This window comes from Alosa sapidissima, chromosome 16 (genome assembly GCF_018492685.1).
Source record: "Alosa sapidissima isolate fAloSap1 chromosome 16, fAloSap1.pri, whole genome shotgun sequence".
NCBI classification, from domain to species: domain Eukaryota; kingdom Metazoa; phylum Chordata; class Actinopteri; order Clupeiformes; family Clupeidae; genus Alosa; species Alosa sapidissima.
The window spans coordinates 29,779,389-29,805,740 of NC_055972.1; the positions used below are offsets into that span (position 1 = coordinate 29,779,389).

The 26,352-nt window shown below is 46.8% G+C and overlaps 1 protein-coding gene across 1 annotated transcript in view; it reads left to right on the top strand.

The window, feature by feature from the left end:
• Nucleotides 1–25,997, top strand: part of pcdh15a (protocadherin-related 15a) — a 270,220-nt gene extending 244,223 nt beyond the window's left edge. The window contains 13 exon segments of the mRNA XM_042065915.1: nt 135–350; nt 3,374–3,462; nt 5,035–5,069; nt 5,072–5,140; nt 5,143–5,209; nt 7,314–7,532; nt 10,816–10,824; nt 11,286–11,408; nt 17,215–17,239; nt 17,940–17,975; nt 18,161–18,192; nt 20,832–20,934; nt 24,527–25,997. Of these exon segments, the coding sequence (XP_041921849.1) occupies nt 135–350; nt 3,374–3,462; nt 5,035–5,069; nt 5,072–5,140; nt 5,143–5,209; nt 7,314–7,532; nt 10,816–10,824; nt 11,286–11,408; nt 17,215–17,239; nt 17,940–17,975; nt 18,161–18,192; nt 20,832–20,934; nt 24,527–25,324 (1,821 nt within the window). The 3' untranslated portion in view covers nt 25,325–25,997.
• Nucleotides 25,998–26,352: the final 355 nt, after the last annotated feature.

The window sequence follows — 26,352 nt, forward strand, 5'->3', positions numbered from 1 at the left end:
TGTGCGTGCGTGCGTGCGCGCATACAAATGTGTTGGTGTGCGTGCGTGCGTGCGTGCGTGCGTGCGTGAGTACATTTGCGTTGGTGTGTGTGTGTGTGTGTGTGTGTGTGTGTATGTGTGTGTGTCTCCTCCAGGCCACGGACAAGGACACGGGGAACTACAGTAAGATGGCGTACCGGCTCATCATCCCTCCCACGGCGGATAGCCAGGACGCTTTTGTGATTGAGCAGTACACCGGCATCATCAAGTCGGCCATCATGTACCATAACATGCGCCGCGCCTACTTCAAGTTTCAAGTCATCGCCACAGACGACTACGGGAAGGGCCTGAGTGGCAATGCAGACGTGGTGGTGAGTGTGTGTGTGTGTGTGTGTGTGTGTGTGTGTGTGTGTGTGTGTGTGTGTGTGTGTGTGCGTGCGTGCGTGCGTGCGTGCGTGCGTGCGTGCGTGCGTGCGTGCGTGCGTATGTGTGCGCGTTCATTGATTTGTGTGGGTGTGGGATATACACCCCTATGTGTGGGTGTGTTTGACTCTATGAAGGTGTGTTTTTGTGTGTATATGTGATGTACCTGTGTGTGTGTGTGGGGGGGGGGGGGGGGGGGGGGGGCTGTGTGTGTGAGTATGTGTGAGTCTGTTTATCTGAGAGTTTTTCTGCATGCTGCGGTTTTGACCCTTGCTGACTGCAGCCATCTCCATCTAATTGGGCAGGTGAAGCACTGCTCCGTGCTGCAGTGGGCTACAGTAACGTTATGGGTCAAAAGATCAATACCAAGGATCGCGGAGTAGGTTAGATCAGAACAAATGACATTACTTTTCCTTTTTTTCTGTTGATCTCGACTTCTCTGGTCACGGAAGATTAATGTTTAAAGTTTATTCCAGCTCAGATTGCTGAATAATTGAGGAAACGTGAATAGGCTCGGATATAACACTGTAAACCTCTCAGCCATGAGCCAGAGATTCAATTATGCCACTGCAACAAGGGAGGGCTGTTTACGCTGTGCGTGTTTGTGTGTGTGTGTATTTGTTTGTTTTTGAGCATGTGTTTGTGTGTGTGTTTGTGAGAGAGAGAGAGAGAGAGAGGGAAAAGGAGAAAGACAGAGGGACTCAGAATGTGTGTTTATTGCATAAAAAGAAGTGAGTGTTTGTGTTCTCATTTGTTCACACAGCAATACATTTCCATTTATTTACGGTCATTTGATTGAGTTTGGTCCCTAATTGTATTTTGCTGGGACAGTTGGGACCAACAAATGGAGTATTTTCCCGAAAATCTACCCAGCTAACAAGATCCTAATGAAATAAAAAAAAGCACCAGAGCGAAATGCCCTAGCATATGAGGGCATCTGTGTGTGTGTGCTTGTGCGTGTCTGTGTGTGTGTGTGTGTGTGTGTGTGTGTGGTGTGTGTGTTGGGTGTCTGTGTGTGTGTTTTCTGTGTGTGTATGCGTGTCTGCGTGCGTGTGTGCGTGCGTGCGTGCGTGTGTGTTCAAGTGTTCACATTCCAGCTCAGTTTAGATGTGAAGACCTGAGTGATAGTTGTGTGGTGTTTCCATTGTTATGTTTGGCCAGCCTGGCTGGCAGTGACGAGTGTTATGCTTTAATTGGTACTCAGGTAGTTGGGTGTTTGCCTGCACAGTTGAACACTTCCCAGCTCTGTCAGTTTCAGTCAAAAGGAGAAGCAGCCCCATTCCCCAAATATCTACTAAATGAAAGAGCTTACCCCACCACACACAGGCACACACACACACCACACACACCCACAAAAGAATTTGGCGATAGACGCGCCATGAGTCAGCCGTGTTTTTCCAGAAGCACCTGGAAGGCAGGTTGACAGGAACTCAGCCAGCGCTCACAAAGATCACATGACCCGGCATCGCGCGTCTGCCCAAAAGGCAAGGCACCGGTGAAAAAGACAACTCCCACAGCCGCGTAGAATTTACTGGAAAAGCTACAGCTCTGCTTGGATGCTTAAGTAATGACTGGTAATAATGGGGAATTAGAGCTCTCTCTCTCTCTCACACACACACACACACACACACACACACACACACACACACACACACTCACACACACACACACACTCACACTCAGAGAGAGAGAGAGAGTTAGAGAGAGAGAGAGAGAGACAGTTGCGAGAAGAAGAAAAAACAAACTCCTTTCAGTGAGACAAATTGTAGAGTTTGTGCGAAGTCTCCTCCATCTCCCTGACCACATAAAGGGCCTCTTTCCCACAGACAGGCCAGATTAATGACAGTGTTGCAGACAGCAGTAAAATCTTTATAGGTGTTGGGATAGGAGCCTGGCTCAGGGTCGATGGGGGGGGGGGGGGGGGGGGGGGGGGTATGCACACAGGCTGAGTGCTGCTTTAGGCAGCGAGAGGAGAAGAGAGGAGAGCGGCACAACAAAACTTCACTGCATGCAGAGAGGCGACCTCGTGGCAAGGTTAGGTTTGCAACACAAACAGAGCAGGTTTTTGAGAGGGACAGGGGGATGGGATGGTTATAGTGTGCGGGTACACTTCAGTTAAAGGTTTCTCCTTGGGCTCAGGCAGAATGATATTGTGTGTGTGTGTGTGTGTGTGTGTGTGTGTGTGTGTGTGTGTGTGTGTGTGTGTGTGTGTGTGTGTGTGTGTGTGGAAATCTGGGAACTTTCCGTTGGAGAGCTTTTGGAAGGGGCGAAAATACTGGTTAGCTGATTGGATAAACCATCTGCCTATCACCACCTATGTTGGTTATCGACGGGCCAAATCAACCTTCTTCTAATGCCTTTGTTAAACATACAATTAAGTTAGGTAACGTAACTAATGTTAACGTTTTTAAACTTACCATTTGTATGTGACATGAACCTCATCAACAACAATCCCCACCAAGTTTTCACGGTAGGCCCTACACTTCTAAAGAAAGTATATTCCTCCATTACGGACTGGAATCGGCCGTGGAGGATGTCTGTGTCGTTCATTCCCCCCAGCTGCATGGCTGAGACTCATAGCTTCACAGCTTCCCCAGGACTACGTTCTAATTCGGATAAAACTTGCGCGATAGCTACGCTCATCTCATCTTTGGATGCCGTCATGTTGTTCATTGCATCACACCTAAACCCGCCTCAAAACCAACGCTGATTGGCCATTCGTTTGGAAAAAGAAAGATTGATCGGAAAGATTGATCTGTGAGTGGAAAACTGAAGCTCGCGAGATCAGGATGGTGTCACGAGGCTACTGTAGTGTGTGTCTTGTGAGGCTAGTGTGTGCCTGACCGTGAGATGGAGGCCTCTGCCATCTGAAAAACTGTCACTTGTGTGTGTTTGTGTGTGTGTGTTTGTGTGTGTGTGTGTGTGTGTGTGTGTGTGTGTGTGTGTGTGTGTGTGTGTGTGTGTGTCTCAGGTCTCTGTAGTAAATGCCCTGGACATGCAAGTGATGGTATCCAACGTCCCTCCCTCTGTGATCGAGGAGAACAAAGACCAGCTGATCAGGTAACAGTGGTGCAAAAACAACAGCAGCCGCCCATCCATCCATCATTACAGACAAGAACACAGCAACTCACAGCTCCACAATGTGGAACACTGGAGCAAAAACCACAAGCATCCATCCATCTATCCATCCATCCATTCATTCATCCATCCATCCATTTTCTATCCATCCATCCATTCATCCATCCATTTATCCATCCATCCATTCATCCATCCATCCATTTATCTATCCATCCACCCATCCATCCATCCACCCATCCATTTATCCATCCATCCATCCATCCATCCATCCATCCATTTATCCATCCATCCTTCAATCCCTCCCGCCATTATAGTCAACACAGCAACTCACAGCTCCACAACTTGTAACACTGGAGCAAAAACCCACAAGCATCCATCCATCCATCCATCTAATCCCTCCATCCATCCATCCATCTATCCATCTAATCCATCCATCCATCCATCCATCCATTATAGCCAACACAGCAACTCACAGCTCCACGATGTGTACTAGAGTTAAAGCTGATGATACACGGGACAACTTATTGAGCAATGTTGCTGGGCAATGTTCCTCAATATAGTGGTTCTGGCATGTTTCCCATTGATATTGGGCATCAATTTCTTTTCTGGAGAACTTTAATCATCAGTAGACAAATCGTCCAATCATAATAAATGGAACTGGTTATGTGGTTGCCCAGCAACATTGCTCTAAACGTTGCCCTACAGTATGTATTATCACCTAAAGACTCACAACCCTCCATCCATCATTACACCCACAGACAACTGGTTCAAACACACACAGACACACACACACACACAGACACACACACACACACACACACACACACACACAGACACACACACACACAAACACACGCACACACACACACACACACACACACACAGACACAAACACATGCACACACGCACACACGCACACACACACACACACACACACACACACACACACACCCAAAAAGCATCCATCAACCTTAGCCTCAGCCTCCCAAAGATTAATGTAAGAGCCATTAATGTAGACCAGAGAGAGTTGTGTTGTCCGCAAGTCTGCTGCATCCCTCCTCATGCCATTTCATCAATACTGCCTAATGAGTAATTATTCTTTTAATCCATGCAAGACAAAAGTATCAATATGCAGTATTTTACAGTAATATGCACTTTTCAAAATGTGGACTGTTCTTGCTATACGGCTCCACCATGCAGTGATAGTGTCTGTCAGATCAGTGTGGTCTTTTAACACTGAATTTTTGACAGAGGATATTGGAGGCTGCACACCTTGATGAGGTATACTGCAGGTACAGCTATTTCACAAAGTGCCACTTAGTATGAAAAAGAAACAAATACCACAACAATGCTCACTTATCGAACGACAACCAGTTTAGTGATGTGCTCACTTTCAGTCATCTGTGCATTAAGACTCATGCTTGGTCATGTTTGGGGACTGTTGTTTACCTGACTGTGTAATCTACTACATCACTGATGTTATTTGAGCTGCTGCTTAATCTACTGAAGTACATTAAGATGATGTTTGGTCATGTTTTGGGGCTGTGGTCTTAGTATTTTAGAGCGGTATGTACAGGACCAGATTCCTGGGGCAAAGTGATAGTGGAATCGATCGGACCTCGTCTGCACGGCGATGGCTACGAACTCGAGGATTATACCAATCTGACTTGAATATCTACGCCATCGATCCACTCACCAACCGGGCCATCACCCGCCAAGAGCTCTTCAAGTAAGCCAACCCTCTCTCTCTCTCATCTCTCTCTCTCTCTCTCTCTTTCTCTCTCTCTCACTTTTTTTCTCTTTCTCTTTCACACATATCAACACATACAGTGGCAGAAGCAAGATGTATTTCCATCCAATCATTGTGTCTCAAAGCAGACTTCAGCAAACCACACAGAGACTTTTCAACGAGTCCTGCTTTGCAGACATGTCCTGTGCCCAGTCAAATCTCCAGCTTATGCTTATCCCAGGGTATGTGGCAAAGGTCCAACTATTTAGAAATCAAATGAGCAAATATTTCACACCAGACAATGCGGCGAGCTGACTCACGATAGGTCGGAAGGTCAGTCATGGCAGTCAGCGCCAGGTTCTGCTACTTAACTATAAATCATTCAGTGAATACTTGGCTATTCAGTGAATACTCTGGCTATGTTATTTTTGGCATTTGTCTGTGGATAGATTCAGGAGGACGAGGGTCTCAAGATCTAAGAGAAAAGAAGTAAAGAAGCAGGAGAGTTGAGGTAAATTGGGGCTGTTCTTCAGATCCAGAAGCATGTAACGCAGTGAGAGATATGAGTAGAGAAATGCATTAAGCTGAGAACAGACCTTCCGATTCTTAAACACGATTTTGAAAGGATGGAAGGTCTGTGATAATCATGAGAAATCGGAGGGAGACAGTACGTTTGGGTGACAGATTTGAATCCTCCTTTCCATTGTTGACACAGTAGAAAGTTTGTATTCTAGGCTATCAGTCAGTGATCACACCGTGTGTAAGTGACTGCATTTAATCCACCCATAAGATAACCAACATCGATACAGAGCTGAGGTAAAGTTAACCAGGCCACTGGACATTCTGATTGGCTCGTACCACATAGTACGGTGGCTCTTAATAAACAAACTGCATAGGCATAATCATATAACCAAATGATCTACAGACACTATCGGATTCAATCATCTTGATTGGTCCGTTCTACGGTCGCTATGTTTGCAATTATGACATTGATGGATCAATAAAATATCTATCTATCTATCTATCTATCTATCTATCTTAAACAGCCAACAGCTCAAACATTATATATATTTGCCCATAACTAACTCCCAATTGTACCAGACTTCGTCTGTAGGTTTGGTGTACTCATTCCTGTTGGGTGTATTGATCAAATTGAGAAGTCTTTTCTCAGCTTTAGAGAAGCATGGGACGAGTCTTTAACTGGTGCCATGACATGACAAAGATGAAGCACTCATGCTTCTAGAAAAGCTGTTTTTTTAATCTCTTAGACTTAATTAAATCTGCCCAAGAGGAGACAGGTCGAATGTTCCAAGGTTTCATCTGATTCAGAAACCTTCAAGTCATAAATGTTATGAATGTGGTTTTTCACCACACAATACAACTTTACAGGGTTAGGCTTCACTTTATTTTTCTAATACCTTTTAGAAGTAATGTTCATGTTTAAATGGTACTTCAAACTGCAACTGAATTGAAGTGGAAGGTGTGCCAGAGCACGGCTAAAAAATACCAAGCAAATTCTTATTAGATTGTAGTGTGTGTGGTGTGTGTGAGAGAAAGAGAGAGAGAGAGAGAGAGAGAGAGAGAGAGAGAAGAAAATGCTCCAAATAAGGACCCTCAGAAGGAGACATCACAACTGAGCTGCTCTTATAATAAGGTCTTGGGAAGGCCGACTCGAATGTGAACAACACTTCAGCCTGCCTGGAAAAAAACAAAACAAAAGACATAAAAGCAAGACAATCAGCCACTGCCTCCTGGTCCCTTGTGCTCATTATTTCCTCCAAGTCCATCTGCACAACTCATTCTCTTTATGGACAAGATGGATTTCTCCCACTCACCTCTCCCTCAAGCTAAAAGGATAATATAATATCCTCTTCTCTAGATGAATGTTTACAAGTAGATAGAAATACAATGGGCACACTGTGGGGGGGAAGGAGGTGGAAAACTCCTTAATAAATCTACTACCACATCTGTTCCAACAACTAAATTAGCTGACCTTAATTCGCACAACTGGTCACCCAGGTACATGAGATTATTAGTGAGATTGCCTGTGCCATGGCAGGCCTCCTAGGAGTTTCCCACCTCTGTGATGCGCGTCTGTGTGCAGGTTCCTGGATGGTAAGCTGCTGGACATCAACAAGGATTTCCAGCCGTACCTGGGCCCGGGGGGTCGCGTTCTGGAGATCCGCGAGCCGGACATCGTGGATAGTGTGAAGAAGGCGGCGCAGGCGGTGGGCTACACGGAAGGCGCGCTGCTGGCCATCGCCATCATTATTATCCTCTGCTGCATCCCTGCCATCCTCATCGTCATGGTTACCTACAGACAGTGAGTGACAGCTCAAAAAGGGAGCAGAGCTAGCTCTTATAAGCAGCAGTGGAGTGTGGGTTGAGTGTTACTCTGAGGAGAAAAAAAGAAAAAAATACACACACATGCACACACACACACACACACACACACACACACACATGCACACACACACACACACACACACACACACACACACACACATACTTCCACTCTTGAAAATTCTCATTAATGTACCGACACCTGATTTAGACCCTCAGGGAGTGAGTTTTGCGGGAGAGGCAGCTTTAGATGGATTGCTGTTTTCACTCGGCTGTCACAATAGCAGTTCCCATTTACCTGTTGGCTGAAGGTGAGCCTCAGTAGCGAGAGACGCATCAGTTCAGAGAAAAATTGACAAAAGGCCTCTTGAATAAAAAAAAAAAACGTGGAAAAAAAGAGACAAAAACAGAACGTGGAGAGTGTCGTAGACGAAGTGAGAGGCGGAGGACAAAGGAGATGGAGTGTCAGAGAGAATGACAGATATCCATATGGAGAGAAAATAACAGGACGGAAAAGGCATACAGGTTACTTTGTGTGTGTGTGTGTGTGTGTGTGTGTGTGTGTGTGTGTCTGTTGGTGTGTGTGTGTGTGTGTGTGTGCGTGTTTATGCTTGCGTGTGTGTGTGTGTTTGTGAAAGAGCATGAGAGTGAGACATTGAAGCATGTGCCAGCGTGGTTAAGCAGGGAAACAAGAACAGACAGAGAGGCAAATAAATAGTGAAAGACAATGGCGAGAGAGAGAGAGCAATCTAGCGAGGCATGTGCCAGGTATCAGGCGCTTCCTGTCTGTGCGATTAGCCCCGCTTAAGGAGCTAATCTGGCAGGATGTTCTGTGCAAAAGCAGATTAATTAGGGGCTGTTTTTCCCTTTTTGTTTTCCTCCACAGCCGCCCTGCGATGCCAAGCGTTCACACACACAAAGCCAGGCACAATGTAGCGTGTGGCTCACATTTCACTTATCATTTACCCCAGAAAGGCAGTGGAGCGCGCCGTCGCTAATGCTAAATGCTAATGCAAAGCCATGGGTGGCGCTAACCAGCTGTTTTTGTGGGATTATGAAGAGTGACTGGGGACCACTAGCCGGCTGCTAAGAGACTTCAAGCGAGCCTAGGACATATTTGACCCAGACATCAATGATGCTGAGAGTGATATGCACCCCCCCCCCCCCCCCCACACACACACACACACACACACACACACACACACAGAGAGAGAGAGAGAGAGAGAGAGAGAGAGAGAGAGAGATACACATACACACACTCTCTCCCAGACATTTGTAATATGTGTGTGTGAATGCGGACACACAAACACACACTGCCAGGCACGCGTAAAATAAGCTGACAGATGGTCCAGGTTCTGTTGGAATGCCATTTTTGTGAGATTTACTGAGGAGGTCAAACAGTTAGAACAGCAATAACAGCTATTATGGAAACAATGATGATGATGATGTTGAAGTTAATGATGATGATGATGATGATGATGATGGTGATGATTGCAGTGATGACATTGCGTAGTCACAGCAGGAGACAGTGTGGGGGTGGGGAGGCCCACGGTGGGGGCTGATGCAATGCAGTGTGACATCTCTCATTCCTGCCCGCTCACTGAATAATGGAAGCAGAGACTAGAGCAAAGAGAGAGCTTGAAAGTTCTGTTTGACTTTCACAACACTTGAATCAGCCTCTCAGTTTGAATCGGACTGCAAGAAGCAGATGTGTGTGTGTGGAGAGAGATGAGAGAGAGAGAGAGAGAGAGAGGCAAAGAAAGGGACAGAAAGTTTCATGTGGACTGAAAGAAAGATTTCTGCTCAATGTGTGTGGCGAGCCATGAAGAGAGAGAAACAAAGAAGACAGTGGGCTGTATTTTGGGCTCCATGGCGTAAAGCTCGTTATTCACCGGCGCAAAGCTTAATTCGGTATTTTGCACGTTTATTTTTTAAACATGTGTGGCAATTAACAACCTAGGGAGGGGCCTGGCGCTTTGTCTAAAAATCGCTATCATACACCACCTAAACCTGGTCAGAAGTCAATGGTGAGTTGTTCATATGCTATTTTAAGAGCGCATGTCAACAGTCATATTGGCAGGTGCAAGCACCATCCTTCTATCATTCATGAACGCACACCAGCGCACGTCCATGCAAAGCATTACAAATTGCACGATTACAATGGGAAACATAATTAGAAAAAAGATATTACGAAAAACTGTACATCTCATGATGAGTAGTTATTCACCATCATTTGCAAATTGGTAATGGCGGTTAAAAATGATTAGGGGAGAGGCGAGAGACACGTATGGAGCACAGCTGAAGACGCACTGTCACGAGATATAAGCAACTCCTCTGCAGGATAAATGTTGTTTTATTCAGTCATTTGAGCAATATTAGGGTAAGTGTTGCTTTTTCCAGCCTATGTTTTCGATGGTAACCCATTGTCAGTCAATAGTGAAAGTAACTGCATATAACTGTTTTGTCGTTGACTGACTCCTTGGTGAAGTTAGTTTCACTTTGCCAATGAGTTCAAATAATAGACGAGTGCAAATGCGTGAAGGCTATGCTAGGTTTTAGTAAAGCATGGTTTAAGAATGACTATTCCATACTGTCTCGCAAGCAGCCTCCTTCAAATGCGCTGTTGAATGCCAAAATACCGATGCATTTATTTGACATATCGCGCTTTGCGCCGTTAAAGGGAATGACAGATGTCATTCTCATTGGTTTAAAATGATGTTACGCCCCAAACACACCCATATGACTGATTAAAAAACCTAGGAACACCTTGTTGCGCCATGCGCTCCACGTTTGATAACGAAACCCCTCCCAATGTGAACTGGACATCCTACTAAATTTGAATAGACTTTTGATGAGTGACGATGCACTTTAGAATGTCATGATAGGGCCCAGAGAGGAAGAGAAAGAGAGATGGAGAAAGAGGAAAAGAGTTCCTTGTGGACGGATCGGATGTAAAGATGGCTGCTAGTCTGAACACAATTACTAGGAAGAATAAGAAGACTTGCATGAATTATTCTCTCTCTTTTACCTAGAGCAGTGTTTTTTAAAGTGCCTTAAACATTAAAATTGAATGGAATGTATTCCAGGGACTGACAAGAGTGAGACTTGTAAAATGCCAGATTTCTTTGAACGTTTTACATGATTTTCTTTGTGCTAACAAGGTATGTCTCTGCTAACAATCCAACATCTATCTTCTTCCTGCCCCCCCCCCCCCCCCCCTTCCCATCAACGCTCTCACCGTCCCCGGATCATCTCCCCACCAGATTCAAAGAGTAAGTGATACTTCTGTTCTTCTGATGAATGAGCCTCTCAGTGAGTTGGACTGTGAGGCTGCCCTTTTACATAGGAGCATGGGAATCAAAGGGGCAAAATGGCCGCTGAGGCGACAGCTCCGATTGGAACTCTGTGATAGGTCTCCTCCTGATCAGAGAGGACCGTCCGTCAGGTGTCGCCTCTTTCATGCGGTGCAGAGGAAGTGGCTTCAGCTTGGCGTCTATGCCAGTAAATCAGTCTTATTGAATCCATTGCATCATCCTGTCTGAAAAGCCGTCTGAAAACAATGTTCATACTGATTAGAACAATAGTTGGGAAATTCAAATTATTCCGGCTGTTTTTAAGGGCGCCTAGCAGCTGATAGACCTTCATCGTGATTCGAACCCTCTTCAATCGTTGAATGTTCTTGGTTGTTGGTTATGTCTGGAGTGTGGTGTGACCTTGTGCGACCTTTCCGCAGGAGACAGGAGGAGTGTGCCAAGACTGCCCGCATCCAGGCGGCAATGCCCCCCAAGACCGCTGCAGCTCCCCCTCCGCCAACGGCCACCACCAACCTCTACGATGGGCTCGGAGACGGCGGCATGTAAGTAACTCACCTGAACCACTGTGTGTGTTTGTGTGTGTGTGTGTGTGTGTGAGACTACATAGCACTAACATGGCGCTACCTGTGAGCGCACGGGTATGTGTTCTTTTGAAGACTCAGTCCCAGAGATCTCTTCACAGCTTTAAAGTCAGAGACTTTTCCCATACCAACTGTGTGCGTGTGTGTCTGTGCACATCTGTGTGTGTGTGTGTGTGTGTGTGAGACTATGTGACACTAACGTCATGCATTTTTTAGAGCTATTGTGTTCACCAGCCTGCTCATACACTACGTCTGTGCCATGTGTTTGACTTGCACACGACCTCAACTTGATGGAAAAAGCCAGTGTGTAGCGTGCCAGATAGATGTCTCCAGTACTTATCATAGATATGAGCTGAACCAACCACCCAGAAAGCGTATGAAATGCATAGTTTTGTATTTACTCTCTGCAGGTCAGAGTTTAATGGGGAAGGTAATAGATTCCCCTGATTTCATGCCTCATGGGTAATTGTTTTTTTTTTTCATGCTGAGAAAGGTACTTTCACATCGGCTATTTGTTTTCCCTTTAGGTCGTTGTTTTTTCTTTAGTTTTGTTTTTTTTGGTATTATTGCAGCAATGCGCCATTTGAAATTCAGGACACATCTTCTATAAATGCTGTTGAATTAAACTGCTTCACTGAAGACCTTTCTTAATGGCCAATGAAATTTTAATGCATGATCTGATGGAGCGCTGGCTCAGGCCTGTGCCCCAATGTGATGTTGATCAGCTCAGTCAAAAGGAGCAGAAAAATATAGTGCCTCCTACTACTTTACCTTCAATACACACTGCATCAAGACTGCAAGATAACCTATGGAAATGTGTATGTGTGTGTGTGTGTGTGTGTGTGTGTGTGTGTGTGTTTGTCTGTGTGTAGGAAGAGGATTATGCAGTTTTTGTATGGTTAGTTCTTTAAGTCTTTATCAACAATATATGCATAAGCCCACACCCACTTGTGGTATTTACTGTAGGATTCTAAGGCAAACATATGTTTGAATAATATAAAGTTATTTATGATATTTATAAATATCTTACGTTATTCATCTCAAGGCCGATTATAAATCACCTTACATTATTCATTTCTAGGCTTACTCAAGCGTACCCACAGCAATGTATTCACTGTTACCAACTTACTATTTTGGTATATTTACTATTCATGAATAAATAATACACCACACACACACACACAGACACACACATTAAAAGCACATTACCATATCCATACATTGCTCCCATGTATTTTAAATCAATCTTTCATCCTTTACTGTCATCATTTTGTACTTTGCTCAATGGCGTCATCATCTCCATCAGTTTTTCTGTGTCTATTTTTTCCATCTGTTTTCCTTCTGCATTATTCATTCACGCATACTTTTTGTCTCCTCTTTCTATTTCTGCATGTCTCCCCTTGTCTCTGTGACCCCTCTCCCTGTGTGCTGCTTGCTTCTTGGCATTCTTGGCAGTGCTAGGTTGCAGTAAGTATATTACCTCATGTGTCCTTCCCCTTGATAAGCTAACCACCGGTAGCCATTTGTTATGAGTTGTAACCACATGACATGTCCTGCTGATTTCTAGTTTTATTATTAGAGTAACAAAATAAAATAAACACATAAACAAAATAAATAAACACAATAAACAATTCACAGACATAAATCTTGTCTTTTAGCTTCAGCACTAGGGGCTGTCTGCAGTGGTGCTTTGTGCTGTGTAGATCCACCAAAGCTAGTTTGACTAGGCACTGATGTTGTGTGTTTACTCAGTCCCTCAGCTAGCTAAGACCTGACTCATGCGTGTTGACTAACTTGTGAAATCTGTCCCTCCCTCCATGCCCTTGTCTGGGTAAGTGTGTGTTACTCTTCAACACCCTCACATGCCTCACATCCCAGACTCCTGAGAGCCAGACTGGCTTTTGGCGAGGAATTCTTCTCCTCTCTTTTTCAAACATGTTTAGTTAAAATCAGAGACTAATTACTTCCTATTCACCACTAAATGATCTCCAGCAACAAGCCCTTAATGCTGCATCCATCTCCTCAACATCATGCCAGTAAGCACCCATAGAATCTCTGCTTGTCAGCAGTACAAACTGAATTAGGCTGCAGAAGAAGAAGCACAGTAACCAGATCATACTTACCTTATGATAAATACACAGTGGGGACAGCCTGCAGTCAAACTCTTTTTGGGCTCTTCTGAGAAGTACAGCCAACATTGGACATTACTGGCATGAGGAGGAGTTGATGACAAAAGTTTCATATTTGGCTAAACATCCTGCATGATTTTAGGTTTTCATTTTTATACCCAATTTCTGTTTCTGTTCTTTTTCCCTATTCTGTTCTATTTTTAAACATTTCTGGGAAGGCCAAAAGGATTTTGGGATTGTGCTATTCCTTTCCCTTCCCTCTTCTCCTCCTCCTTTTGTTTATATATTATTTCCATTTTCTACCGTCCATCTTCGCCATCTTTGTTTTCTCAACTCTCTCTCTTTTTCCTGTCCTCCATTCATCACCCTCTCCTCACGCTTGGCTTTAAGAAGGCCCAGGAAGTCAGTCATAGAGGAGGTTGACCGCCAACGTCTCATCAGCTCGGCGGCGGCGCGGGCCATCGCCGCCCACAAGCAATGTGCCGCCAACGGCGGGCTCCACTGTAGCCTGCCACGCTCGGAGAGCACCATCACGCTCCTGTCTGACCACCACCCACTGACCACACCCAACCCACTCTACCTGGAGGGTCTGCGCTCCACACAGGGCAGTCCAGTCCCCAGCGGTCCCGACCGCCCATCGTCCCCGCAGTCGCCCTCGTCCAGCAGCCAGGGCTTCTCCTGGGCCCGCTCGGGCCCCTGGGAGTCAGAGGACGAGGACGAGGAGCGGTCAGTGTTCCGCGGCAGCCGCGAGGAGCTGGACATGGAGCTGGAGCTGCTGAGCGGACGCAGCTCGGTGACCAAGCTGTCGCGGCACTTCGAGCAGCAGGCGTCGCTGGCCGAGCAGAACCGGAGCGTGCCGGCCAGGGATTCGCGCGGCGCCTCTCTGGACCTGGACGAGCTGCTGCTCTTCCCCGGCGCGCCGCCTCACAGCCCGGCGGCATCGGTGGGCAAGGACGTGCTGCCGTGCATCATCATCACGGGCGACGGCGAGGACGGCACGTGCCCACTGCCCTTACCCCGCGCCACCCCGCCCGTCCTGCGCAAGTTCAGCTCCAGCATCTCCAGCTACATGACGGTGGAGCCATGCGGGGTGTGTGTGGAGATCATCCCGGACCCCCCCGACCAGCCACCCCCACCACCACCACCACCACCACGCTCCTCCTCCTCCACCCCTGGCACCTCCTCCTGTGCTACGGAGCTCGGCGTCTCCCTCTCCCCTCCTCCGTCCCCCAACGCTCTCTCCCCACCTCCCCACCTCCGCAGCTCCACGCCTCCGCCCGTCTCCCCCACCTCCCCTCCGCACCTCCCCCCGGCCTCCCCCTTCCACGGGGTGACCCTGCGCCCCATCTCGCAGCGGGCCGCGTCCACCCCGACCCCCGTCACGACCCCGACACCCCAGTCCCCTCCCGTCCAGCTGGATAATGGACAGGGCCCCAAGCGAGGAGGCCTGAAGGGGATACTGAAGAGCCAGGACCCGAACGCACCGGTGGACCGGCCGGCCAGACAGACTGCCAAGAGCACCACGTTCCTGCTATTTGGAGACGTGGCCACAGAGAGAACGGACAGCCCCGGGCCCAGTGGGGAACCGGCCCAGCCAGGCTCCATTGGAACTGCGGTTCCACAGTCGCGCCGTGACTCAGACTCTGAGAGTGGCCCAGATCGTTTTTATCCCACTCTCTCTACTGCTTTTTGACCTCTTCATCTCTCTCTCTCTATTCTATCTTTCTCTCTCTCTTTATCTCTGTCTGTCTCTTCCTCTCTGACATCTCCTCTCTGTCTCTGTTAGAAACTCACTTCACTGTCATCTCTTTGTTTGCTTGTGTCAACATTTCATACTCTCTCAGAACCACTCTGAAAACTGATCTTTTTTCTGAAAAGTTTTGTTCTTTTTTGTAAGGTTTATGGAATATGTTTAATATATCAGATACAGTTCTTATTGCAGTTTTTGGACTATCTCAACTAATTTTCATATGGAGAATTGAGAGAATAGATGTAAGACAGATTTGGACATCACTGTCTGCATATCCGCATATTTGGTATGCAGTGATGACAATTGCCATGGTGATATTGGTTACCGTGATGAATGTGATCCTCATGTCCTCCCGTACTGAGAGTAGACACATAAAGATCCAGAACGCTGCATGACTCTGTCTTTTCTCCTTACCTTACATTTTCACAAACCATCACTCGCTCACTCACTCACTCACTCGCTCACTCAATCTTTCCTCCATTGTTACAACCGTTCATCCACATACAACAGTATCCTGAATATATCACTTTGAATTCTTTAGCTGTTGAGCTTGACCTGATATGTAGGGGCTCCTCTGCTCCTCTGGCCCTATAATAAGTCTGAAATATCTGAAATATGGACTTAAATTAGACACGTCCATGCTTCTTCCAGACAGGAATGTGATTTAATATGTAATATAATTCACATATGATAGGGGAAGGTGTAGACTTTGTACAATCTAGAACAGACCCACAAGACAGTTTGGTTGATTAGTGTTTTGCATATTCAGGTAATCTGGTGTTCTTGGTAAAAGTGATGAAATATATTGTGTTTTATATCTGTGTGGCTATTATTTTATATGAAAAAAGAAAAAACATGAAAGGAAAATGACCACAGAAAATGGAATATCCTTCAGGTCTGCAGAAGACCTTTAGGGAGACTTGACGGTAATTTGCACACACTTGCTACCTACTAGCACTGTCATTACGGTGTTGATTGATTCATTTCAACCCACTTAACTGCCAATATGGGCTAAGTACTGTAGCCTGTCGATATCTGGCTGATAGCCGTGCTAAGCTAGCAGCACTGTTTATGTCTGATTTCTGAGTGGCTCTCTTATGCCCTCCTATGGTATCCCTCTGTGTTAAGTGAACCTTCATCTTTCAATGTGAGTTTTGTGTGTGTGTGTGTGTGTGTGTGTGTGTGTGTGTGTGTGTGTGTCATCTTTAGCTCACAGAGGTAGGTTACTCAGTTTGTTACTCAGTTTGCCCCGTATTGCCTTTTCTCCAATTGTTTACTTTCCCCAACAGTCAATAGCGACTGGGAGCCATCTAAAGCAGTGTATGAATGGTGGGGTGAACAGCTAGTTGTAGAGCTTTAGATTGGGCTGTGTGCCTGTGTATGGATTTGTCTCCAACAACATTAAATGGAACATTTCTCTCTCTCTCTCTCTCTTTCTCATCTCTCTCTCTCTCTCTCTCTCTCCCCCTTTAACGTTTTTAAATGGAGTTGTAGTGTTGGATGCATCTTCAAGCTTGTGCTTCTGCGGGGGGATGAATCGCTAACCGCAGCATTTCTGTAATCTTGACACGTAGTGACACTTTTTTATCTTTAATCAGCTCCTTCTGCTTCTTATTTTACAGTGAATTGTTATAGCGCCGTAAATGCAATAGATGTGTGTGTGTGTGTGTGTGTGTGTGTGTGTGTGTGTGTGTGTGTGTGTGTATGTGTGTGTGTTTGTATGTGTGTGTAGCTGTGTTAGAAAAAATAAATAAAGGCATAGAAAAATACATTGGCATAGCTATCTAGCAGAATGCCTGCATTTAAATGTGAATTGTCATGTCTTCTCTTTCTTACCTCTTCCCTTTCTCCCTCCTCCCCCCCCCTCTCTCTCTCTCTTCTTTTGCAGGCGGCGTGGAGGGTACGGCAGAGAGGTGCGTTATGACTATTTATCTTTTCACTCTCTCCGTCTGCTTGCTTTATTCCCTCCATCATGGCACGCTTAACGCTGCAAAGTAGGCTGCTTCTCATCCCTTATCTGTCGATAAGTGCTGGAGGGGGTGGGGGTTAGGGGGAGCGTGCCTGCCGGGGATGTGGAGGAGATTGATGGGAGATGCTTTCCTCCTCCAACGCACCTGACAGGAGAGATATCAGATGCTTTAAGTGCACCATGTTTTATATTCCTTATCTTCGCTTTCCCCACATGGCATGTTAGTATAAGTGATTTTTCTTCTTTTTTTGTTGCTCATCTCACTCTATTTCATTTGATGTGGATGAGTGAGGAGAAGTGGGTTCCGCGGAGAGTAAAGAAATTGTTCTATTTGCTGCTGACTCGCCAGAGCCCGTTCTCAGCCCATCCATTCTCTCCGTCTTGGTTCTGTGCTGTGAGCGGTCCTCGTCCGCTGTGTCCACTTTGTTAATCTCCACTTGTTATAAAGGTCCCTCTTTGCTTTGCCCTCAGTTCTCCTTTTCATCTTCTGACGTTTATTGTCCCTCGCCTCTCTAACTTCTTGCTTTCTTTCTCTCTCTCTCTCTCTCTCTCTCTCTCTCTCTCTCTCTCTCTCTCTCTCTCTCTCTCTCTCTCTCTCCCTCTCCCCTTTCCTCTCCTCCTGTGTGTGTCCTCTCTCCCAACAGCAGCAGCTGTTGCAGCCCTCTCTGCTTAGACCTGAGGTAGAGCCTTCCTACAGCTTTCCTTCCTTCTCACCATCATTTCTGTGACGAGACCTTGCAGTTTGTAGCAGTCTGAAGCTAACAAGCTAACACTCAGCACTCTGGCTACTTTGCTGTGGTGGTTTGGTTTTGGATGATCACAGTTCTTTTTTTGTTTTTGTTTTTTGCTGTTTTTGTTTATACAGGCTCTGCCGATGGACTATGGCTATGACCAAGGGTAAGAAAAAAGGATGTGTTTGTGTGTGTGTGTGTGTGTGTGCACATTTCCCTGTGTGCAATTAGTCACACACCTGTGTGGCTTAAGTGTGTGTGTGTGTGTGTGTGTGTGTGTGTGTGCATATCCATTTGTGTGTGTTGGCTTCTTAAATGGCCACATTGCCACTGGCAGACCTGTCCACTTCTCATCATGCTGGCTAATAGAAGCATGGCATACTAAGTGAGAGATTAAATGAAGTTATTAGCTGTAAGCCGCTTCAAAAGGATTCCACCACTCTTCAAAGCCTCCTCCGGGAACCAACCAAGGAAAACTCAAGGAACTAATCAATTGTGCCCAACGTATTAGGTTTGCACATTAGTTAGGACCATTCCAAACACACACACACACACACACACACACACACACGCACACACACACTCACACCATCTCTCCTTCTCTCTTTCTGTCAATGTCTTTATGCCTTCATCCCTTGCTAATTTCTCATCTATTAGTGTTTATCCCTCCTGAAATGAGCAGAGGCATAGCCATTGAATGCTGTGCTGCAAATGAACCCCAAGAGGGAACAGAAATAGAAGAGTGAGCGAAGGAGGAAGTGGGGGCTGTCACAGTGTAGGTAGTAGTTAAGGAGCTGGGCTGGCATGCAGTAGCCAGAAAAGTTGTGGGTTCAATTCCCTGGCTTCCACCGTTGTGCCCTTGAGCAAGGCACTTAACCCTGATTTTCTCCGAGGACAATGTAACAATGTTCTTGTAATATAATTGACATATGTATGTCGCTTTGGAAAAAGCATCTGCTAAATGAATAAATGTAAATGCTAGAGAGAAAGAGGGAAGGAGAAACAGAATCAGAGATGGAGAGAGGGAGCATGAGACATGGAGAGAGAATGAAAGAAGGAGGGAGAAAGTGTGTTAGGATGGAGAGAGGGAGAGGAAGAGAGAGAGAGAGAGGATGAGAGACAGGGGGAAGGAGGAGGGATTAGTTTGTGTGAACAGGCTGTTATTGTAAGCACAGCCCATATGGTGTATAGAAAATCTGGTTGGCAAGGTTAGGATGGAACAGATGCTAGCAGGATGTAGTGTGCTGAACTGTGGAGCGCACATGTGTCTGTGTGCGCGCATGTGTGTGTGTGTGTGTGTGTGTGTGTGTGTGTGTGTGTGTTTGCTGCCCCCTAGAGAGAGGTTCTAAAGATGACCCTTGAGGAAGTGCTAGCCCTACATTTGTCAGCCAGGTGGGTCCATGAGACGTAGCTGTGGAAGGTGGTGATGACGGCCTCCGGGGACAGAGAGACATGGCTCATTGTTTGGTGTCGCATGAGAAGAACATGAATCCCCTTCTGTTGTATCAATTACAACATCTTACATTTTACAGTCTGAAGGGATGAACATCAGCCATTCTCTCTCTCTCTCTCTCTCTCTCTCTCTCTCTCTCTCTCTCTCTCTCTCTCTCTCTCTCTCTCTCTCTCTCTCTCTCTCTCTCTCTCTCTCTCTCTCTCCGTTCTTCTCTGTCTCACCTGTTCTTTCTCATCCCCAGTAGTAATTATCCCCCATTATCCCCTCAAAGGTAATTATCCGCATACCACCTAAACTGCCACGGAGCAGATACCTGTACATGTTCCGCCCACCACTGATGCATGTGTGCGTCGTGCCGTTTATTTAATGGAAACGAGTGAGCCATAAGCGGGTTAATCACCCGGGTTGTTTGTTCCTGCCTGTCTGCCTCTCCCCGGCTGCCCCACCCTTCCCTGCTTTAATCCAGGATCAATCAGGGCCTTAGACAGCATAACCAAACACATACTCACCCATGAATTTCTCTACATTGTGAGAGCACTGTGTTATGTTTTTCTAATAGCAGCTGCGTGCAGCCGCCTGCTAAATTAGAATCCAGTAGAGCGTGTGTGTGTGGTGCTATTTAAGGATGTTAGCGGGCTTGCTATGGGATCTGTCAAGGGGCCTGTGGACAGTGGTGCTAATCTATCTGCAGTGCAGGCCCCTGCAGCGTTAGCATTTGCTAGTGGTAGCAGCTAAGAAGCTCTTAATCGGCTCCCTACTGTTACGCCAGAGAAGCTCACACAGACGTATAATCTCCTGGGGCAACAGGACAGGTTCTTAAAGTGCGCTAATAATGCTATGTTTGATCCGAGGTGGAGTATACATGTCGCCCATGATTGGGACACACACACAGTCTTAACACAAACACAGTAGTGACCTAGTGCCCGGTGGAATTATCCTCATGTTAAATTCCCTGTAGGGGCGTACTGCAGGAAGCACCATGTTGTGTTAATGATGCTGTTTGTTAGCATCAGTTAAAAGTAAAATAATAATTAAATCAGTCATTAACAACAGATAGTCACCAAATAAAATTCACACTAATTTGTTGTGCATTGCTAATTAGGCTTGGATGTTGACAAGTCCCCAACCAACAGCATAAGCAATTTGACATACTTTCCTCTGTGTGACTAAAATCCCCTTAGAGGTTTAAAGTCTGTGTTTGTTTATTTATTTATTTGACTGTTTGTTTATTTAATTGTTTGTTTATTTGCTTGCTTGTTTGTTTGCCTGTTTGTTTTGGTGGTGGCAGACTCTTCATCCACTGAGAGCAGTCCATAAATATGTGTTTGTATTGATCTCTCTGTCCGTTCCAGCTATGGCATCCCACGGTACGGTAGCCGCAGAAAGCTCCTTCCTCCAGGGGGCATGTACGACGAGTACGGAGAGGTCATCATGGAGGATGATGGTTACGATGAGGTAATGCCACAGCACCGTTAAAACTTACATTAAAAGACCAGTGCAGGGGGAGGGTGCCCACAGGGACCCAGGTCCGAACCCGACCTGCGGTCATTTCCCCACCCCATCTCTCTCCCCCCACTCGCTTCTTGTTGACCTTCACTGTCCTGTCTAGCTAAAGTAAAAAAGCCCCCAAAAATATACTAATAGTAATATTTTCAATGCATCTTTCAATGATGCAAACACAGATGCTCTTAGAAATTTATTTCAGGACTCAAGACCTGAAGCACAGGATTAAAAAGTGACTGTCTTGACAGTCAAAAAGGCATCAGTCAGTTAGTATAGTCTGCCTAAATCCATTAGTAATGGTCCCGATAAAGTTGATTGACGTATGACCCTAGGAACTTTGATATCAGTTTCACACAAGCAGTGTCGGTTTTGTTTACTTTATGCCTGTCACACTTTGAGAACCATATGAGCCTTGTGGTGTCGCCCTGGGACTGGGGAGGGATGCCCTTAGAGGTGAAGGCATGGCTTTAGAGAGCATCGCCTCATTACTTGATAGCAGGAGAGTTATTTATGACAGGAGGCTATTTTCAGGAGGTTAAATAAGCACTTGACATTTTACTTGTAGCACCAAACCAAAGAACAGCAGCAGTTTTGTGTCTCTTGGTACATTGCTTTATTTGAAAATAGTAAAACCGTTACCTCTAACATTACAGTATTGGATAGATATTGATTAATGAATTAAATAGCTTTTTTTCCAATTTAGTAGTTGGTTTAGTTGATTTGTTTTCAAGTTGTTAAGCGTTAGCGGTCTATAAATACAAAATCGGAGGTGCAGGCACAAAGCTTGTGTTGGGTGTCCTCACCTTGCTCACAACAAAGAGTTTAAGAGTCTTCCAAAGAGCCATACATATCCCTGAGGCTGCAGGCAGTGTGATTGTGTCACAACAGAGGAAAGATATTGATGTTTTGTAAGATGATAATAGTCATGTACATCTCAGATGCATGCTATGACAAATTGATCAGTTAGTATAGTTATAGATGGTGGAATGACAATCAGACCAGTTCATGTTACTGCAAAATAACACACTTTAGAATTACAGTGTCCTGTGCTATATCCCAGAATGCAGTTGTGAAAGAAAATGATGTAACTGCCACACACAGGGTCAGGGCAGAGGGATGGGCAGAGGCCGACGGGTGGGCTTCCAGGATGTTCCACCGGACGAGGAAGAGGAGCCAGAGGAAGAGGAGCCCGAGGAAGAGGAGCCCGCCGAGGATGATGTGGCGCCGGCCGATGCTGATGTGGTGCCGGCCGATGCTGATGTGGCGCCGGCCGATGCTGGGGCCGAGGGGGAACCCTCTAAGGCCGCCAAGAGGTTGAAGTCGGTCATGAAGCTCAGCAAGCTCCTCGCTGCCGGTAAGAAGGTCAAGGCGCCCGGCAAATCCCCGTGGAAGAAGGCCAAAGTCTTCGGCATTTTCGGCAAGGAGTACGCCAGGCTGACGTCGGCGCGGACTCGCAAGAGCAGCCTGAGCCGCAGCGAGGAAGAGGAGGACGAGGAGGGGAAGTCCAAAGTGTCCATCAGCGTGAGCGAGGCCGAGCCCAGCGGGAGCGGCTCCGAAGTGGAGGCCCGCAAGAAGAAGGAGAAGAAGAAGAAGAGGAGGGGGTCAGATGAGGAAGACGAGGAAGACGAGGAGGCGTCGGAAAAGAGCAGTGTGGCAGCATCGTCTGAAGATAAGGATTACCTCAAGGTGGATCTGGACCGAGACGATGCCCTGGAGAGCACAGTGGACTCGGAGTCCGAGCCGGAGGAACCAGGGGACTCGGACGAGGAGAGCAAGTCAGAGACGGAATCGGTCACAGAGTCCAAGGTATCTGGGTCAGAGAAGGAGTCCGGCTCGGAGAAAGAGTCCGGCTCGGAGAAAGACTCCGGCTCGGAGAAAGACTCGGGGTCGGAGAAAGAGTCCGGCTCGGAGAAAGAGTCCGGCTCGGAGAAAGAGTCGGGGTCGGAGAAAGAGTCCGGATCGGAGAAGGAATCGGGATCTGAGACGGCCTCGGAGAAGGAGTCGGGAAGTGAAAAGGAATCTGACACGGAGAAAGAGTCCGGATCAGAGGAAGAGTCTGGCACGGAGAAGGGCTCAGAGGAGGAAGAAGACGAGGAAGAGGCCGAGGATGAAGATGAAGAGAAGAGCACGGTGTCCGGGACCCCCTCGGGCAGTGGCAGCGCCGGTGCCAGTGCTACGGAAAGTGCCTCTGCGCCCAGTGGCAGTGCCAGCGAGGCAAAGAGGGGCAGTGCCAGTGGCAGTGCTGCAGAGAGCGGTAGCGCCACAGAGGGCAGCAAAGACGCCTCCCAGGCCTCGTCCGCCCGCTCCTCCGTGAGGTCCAGCGCGACGGCCGCCAGTGGCAGCAGCAGCAGCAGGAAAGTGGCCTCGGGCAGCGAGGCCGAGAGTGGGACGGGCACGGCGGGCAGCTCTGTGGAGAACGCGTCCGACGCGGACGCCACCGAGGACACCGAGGACATGGGCTCTGACGCCAGCTCTGCCATCAGCGAGGGCAGCTTGACCAGTCGGCGCTCACGCAAATCCGCCCAGGAGGCCATTGATGAAGGGAGCGTGGAGGAGGAAGAGGATGAGGAAGAGGAGGAGGAGGAGGAGGAGGAGGAGGAGGTGGAGGAGGAGGAGGAGGTGGAGGAGGAAGACGAGGAGGAAGGGACAGAGGCTGAGGAGAGTATGGAGTCAGCGGACGAGCTCAGCGACAGTAGCGTGTCGCGGGAAAGTGTGTATTCGCCCGGGGGAAGCCCGTACGCCACCAGCATGGGCGAGTTCAGCTCGGAAGAGGGCTTTGGAGGGCTGTCGCCCATCACAGAGGTGGACGAGGACGCCCTCTCCACTGCCTTTTGATGATCAGAAAAGCTCGAGCTCGGAGGTTGGCAATAAGACTCGATGTGGTTTGAAGTGGATTGGAGTGGTTTGGTTTTGTTTGACTCATTCGGCTTCTGGTTTGACCATTTCTCCTCTATCCTTATCAGTCTTTGCAAGACAAACTTTTTTACTTCAACTTCTCTGGTGTGGCCAGCTGTCTGATTTCCCCCCTTCCAGCTCTAAAGAAGAGTAGATTCTGTGCTTAAATCTTTTGGTTTTCTGAGGCTGGGACATGTTTTCATCTCCAGCCTCTACTCGCTCCCTTGCTGTGGGAGTGCTGATTAGCTCAGTATTTCTACCAGTGAAGTCTCTGAAGTGTGAGCCTGTGAATTCCTACCTACTGATCTCATGGCATGAAGTTTTAAAATTAGTTCCTCACTGTGAGGGCTGTGGGTGTTCACCATGTGTGTTAATTTGTCTTACTTCTGTGTGTACATTTTCCTGAAACTCATTTTCAAAAATTCTTCTTCTGTCTTTGGACTTTTTCTTCAAGTAGACTGTAATGTCTTTGATAAACTCTGCATTCAGTTTTGATACTGTGTCTGTTCACCATGTGTACATTTTCCTGAAACTCATTCTCTAAAATTCTTCCATCTTCAGTCTTTACCCCCAAGTAGACTGATGTCTTTGCTGAACTCTGCATTCAGTTGTGATGCTCATCTGTTTCTTGTGTTTTCTCCTGTTCTAGCATGGACAGAGGAAGCGCGTGAAGCTGGTAGTGGGCAGCGAGACTACCAGCTCCACGGGAGATGACAGCGCTCCCGACGTCCTACGCATCAACCGAGCCCCCACCACCACGTCCTCCACCACGTCCCCCACCACCAGCAGCAGCAACACCTCCACCCACAACACCCACAACACCCACAGCACGCATAGCACGCACAACACTCATGGCAGCCTAAACGGCTCTGTCTACCTCGCCCAGAACGGCTCCATCATCCGCACGCGTCGGCCCACCCACCCGCACACCAACAACTTCAAGATGGGCTCGGGGTCGCCCGCACGTCTGGCCAAGCAGTTCAAAAAGCTGGACAAGCTGGGCGTCACGCACGAGGAGCAGCTCCCTCTCAACGGCACCGACCCCGGCGACCCTGGGGTCGTCGTCGTGCCGACGGTGGTCAACTGCACCGGGGTGGGCATGCCGGTCATCTCGGACCGCGTCGGCATCGGCCTCAACATCGGGCTCTCTAACAACACGCTGGGGTCAGGCCAAGGGTCGCGACGCAACAGTAGTGGCATTAGTGGCGGCGGCGTCTCGAAGGTCAGCGTGGCCAACAAGATGCCAGGGACATCGTCAACGGTGCCGCTGCTGCAGAGGAACGGCAGGGGGCGCTGTGGGCTGGAGCGGGAGTCGTCAGTGGACGGTGGCGGTGGGGAGGACGAGAGGGACCGCTCGAAAACGCCCAGCGAGCACACGCTCTCAGAGGACGAGGAGGTGTGGACGGGGCCGTGGAACAACCAGCACATACCAATGACCAAACTCTGATAAACACACACACACACACACACACACACACATTCCTTGCACATTCACCATTCTCTTCATAGCTGCAGTGTCGTTCTGACGTTTTTCTTCTCTTTGTCCTTTTCAGTTGTACTTTTTTAATAGCTTGGTTTGATTTCCTTTTTATTTCACAGATCAGAAAAACTAAACATGTCCTTTTTTGATATGCCTCTGTGCTCTGTATGCAGCTGACACTATTGATTAAAAAGCAGTGGCGTTAATATTTCACTACATGTCCAAATCACTGAAAGTAACTGCACAAGAAAAGAGTTTATGGTAATGATGAACATAGTTTCTATGATGGTATTCGTGCTGAGTTTAATGAATGCCATAATGATTTTTATAGTGATATTATAAATTGTGACTACGGAGATGATGATGATGATGATGATGATGAGGATGATGGTGTTGACAATGATTGAGATTACGATGATGATAATGATTAATGGTAAACAGCACTGTAATCCAGCAAATCAATGCCTACTTATTAGGCTGTGAAGGAGGTGTAGCAGAATTAATCTTTTGTTATCATTCAATATTGTCTTATGATTCTGTGACTGATTTGAAGAATAATTATATTTGTTTTTGGCATCCTCTCATTGCAACTAAATCACTATTGCTTTGACCAGTCAGAGATTAATCTTGTATCTTTAAAATGATTGTGACTTATTTTTAAAAAAAAGAAATAGATATTCATCAAAAATGCAGTTTTATACAACTTAAAAGATATACATTTATGCTTTTTTATTATGTCAGTGTTTCAGATTAATTATCTTATTTTATTTTATGCTGTTATGAAAAAAATGAATAATTTTAACATTTTAGTACTAGATTTTTTTTTCTTTTGTACTGATGAAAATATGAAAAGAGTTTGGATATTTCTGTATTTCAGAGTATATAAAATGTAATGCAAACATATTTGTCAATAAAATGGCATTGTGCTGATTTTTGTAACCAACATTTTTCACAAGTCTGAAAGCTTTATCGGTAGCTTCAAAAGTGACACAAAC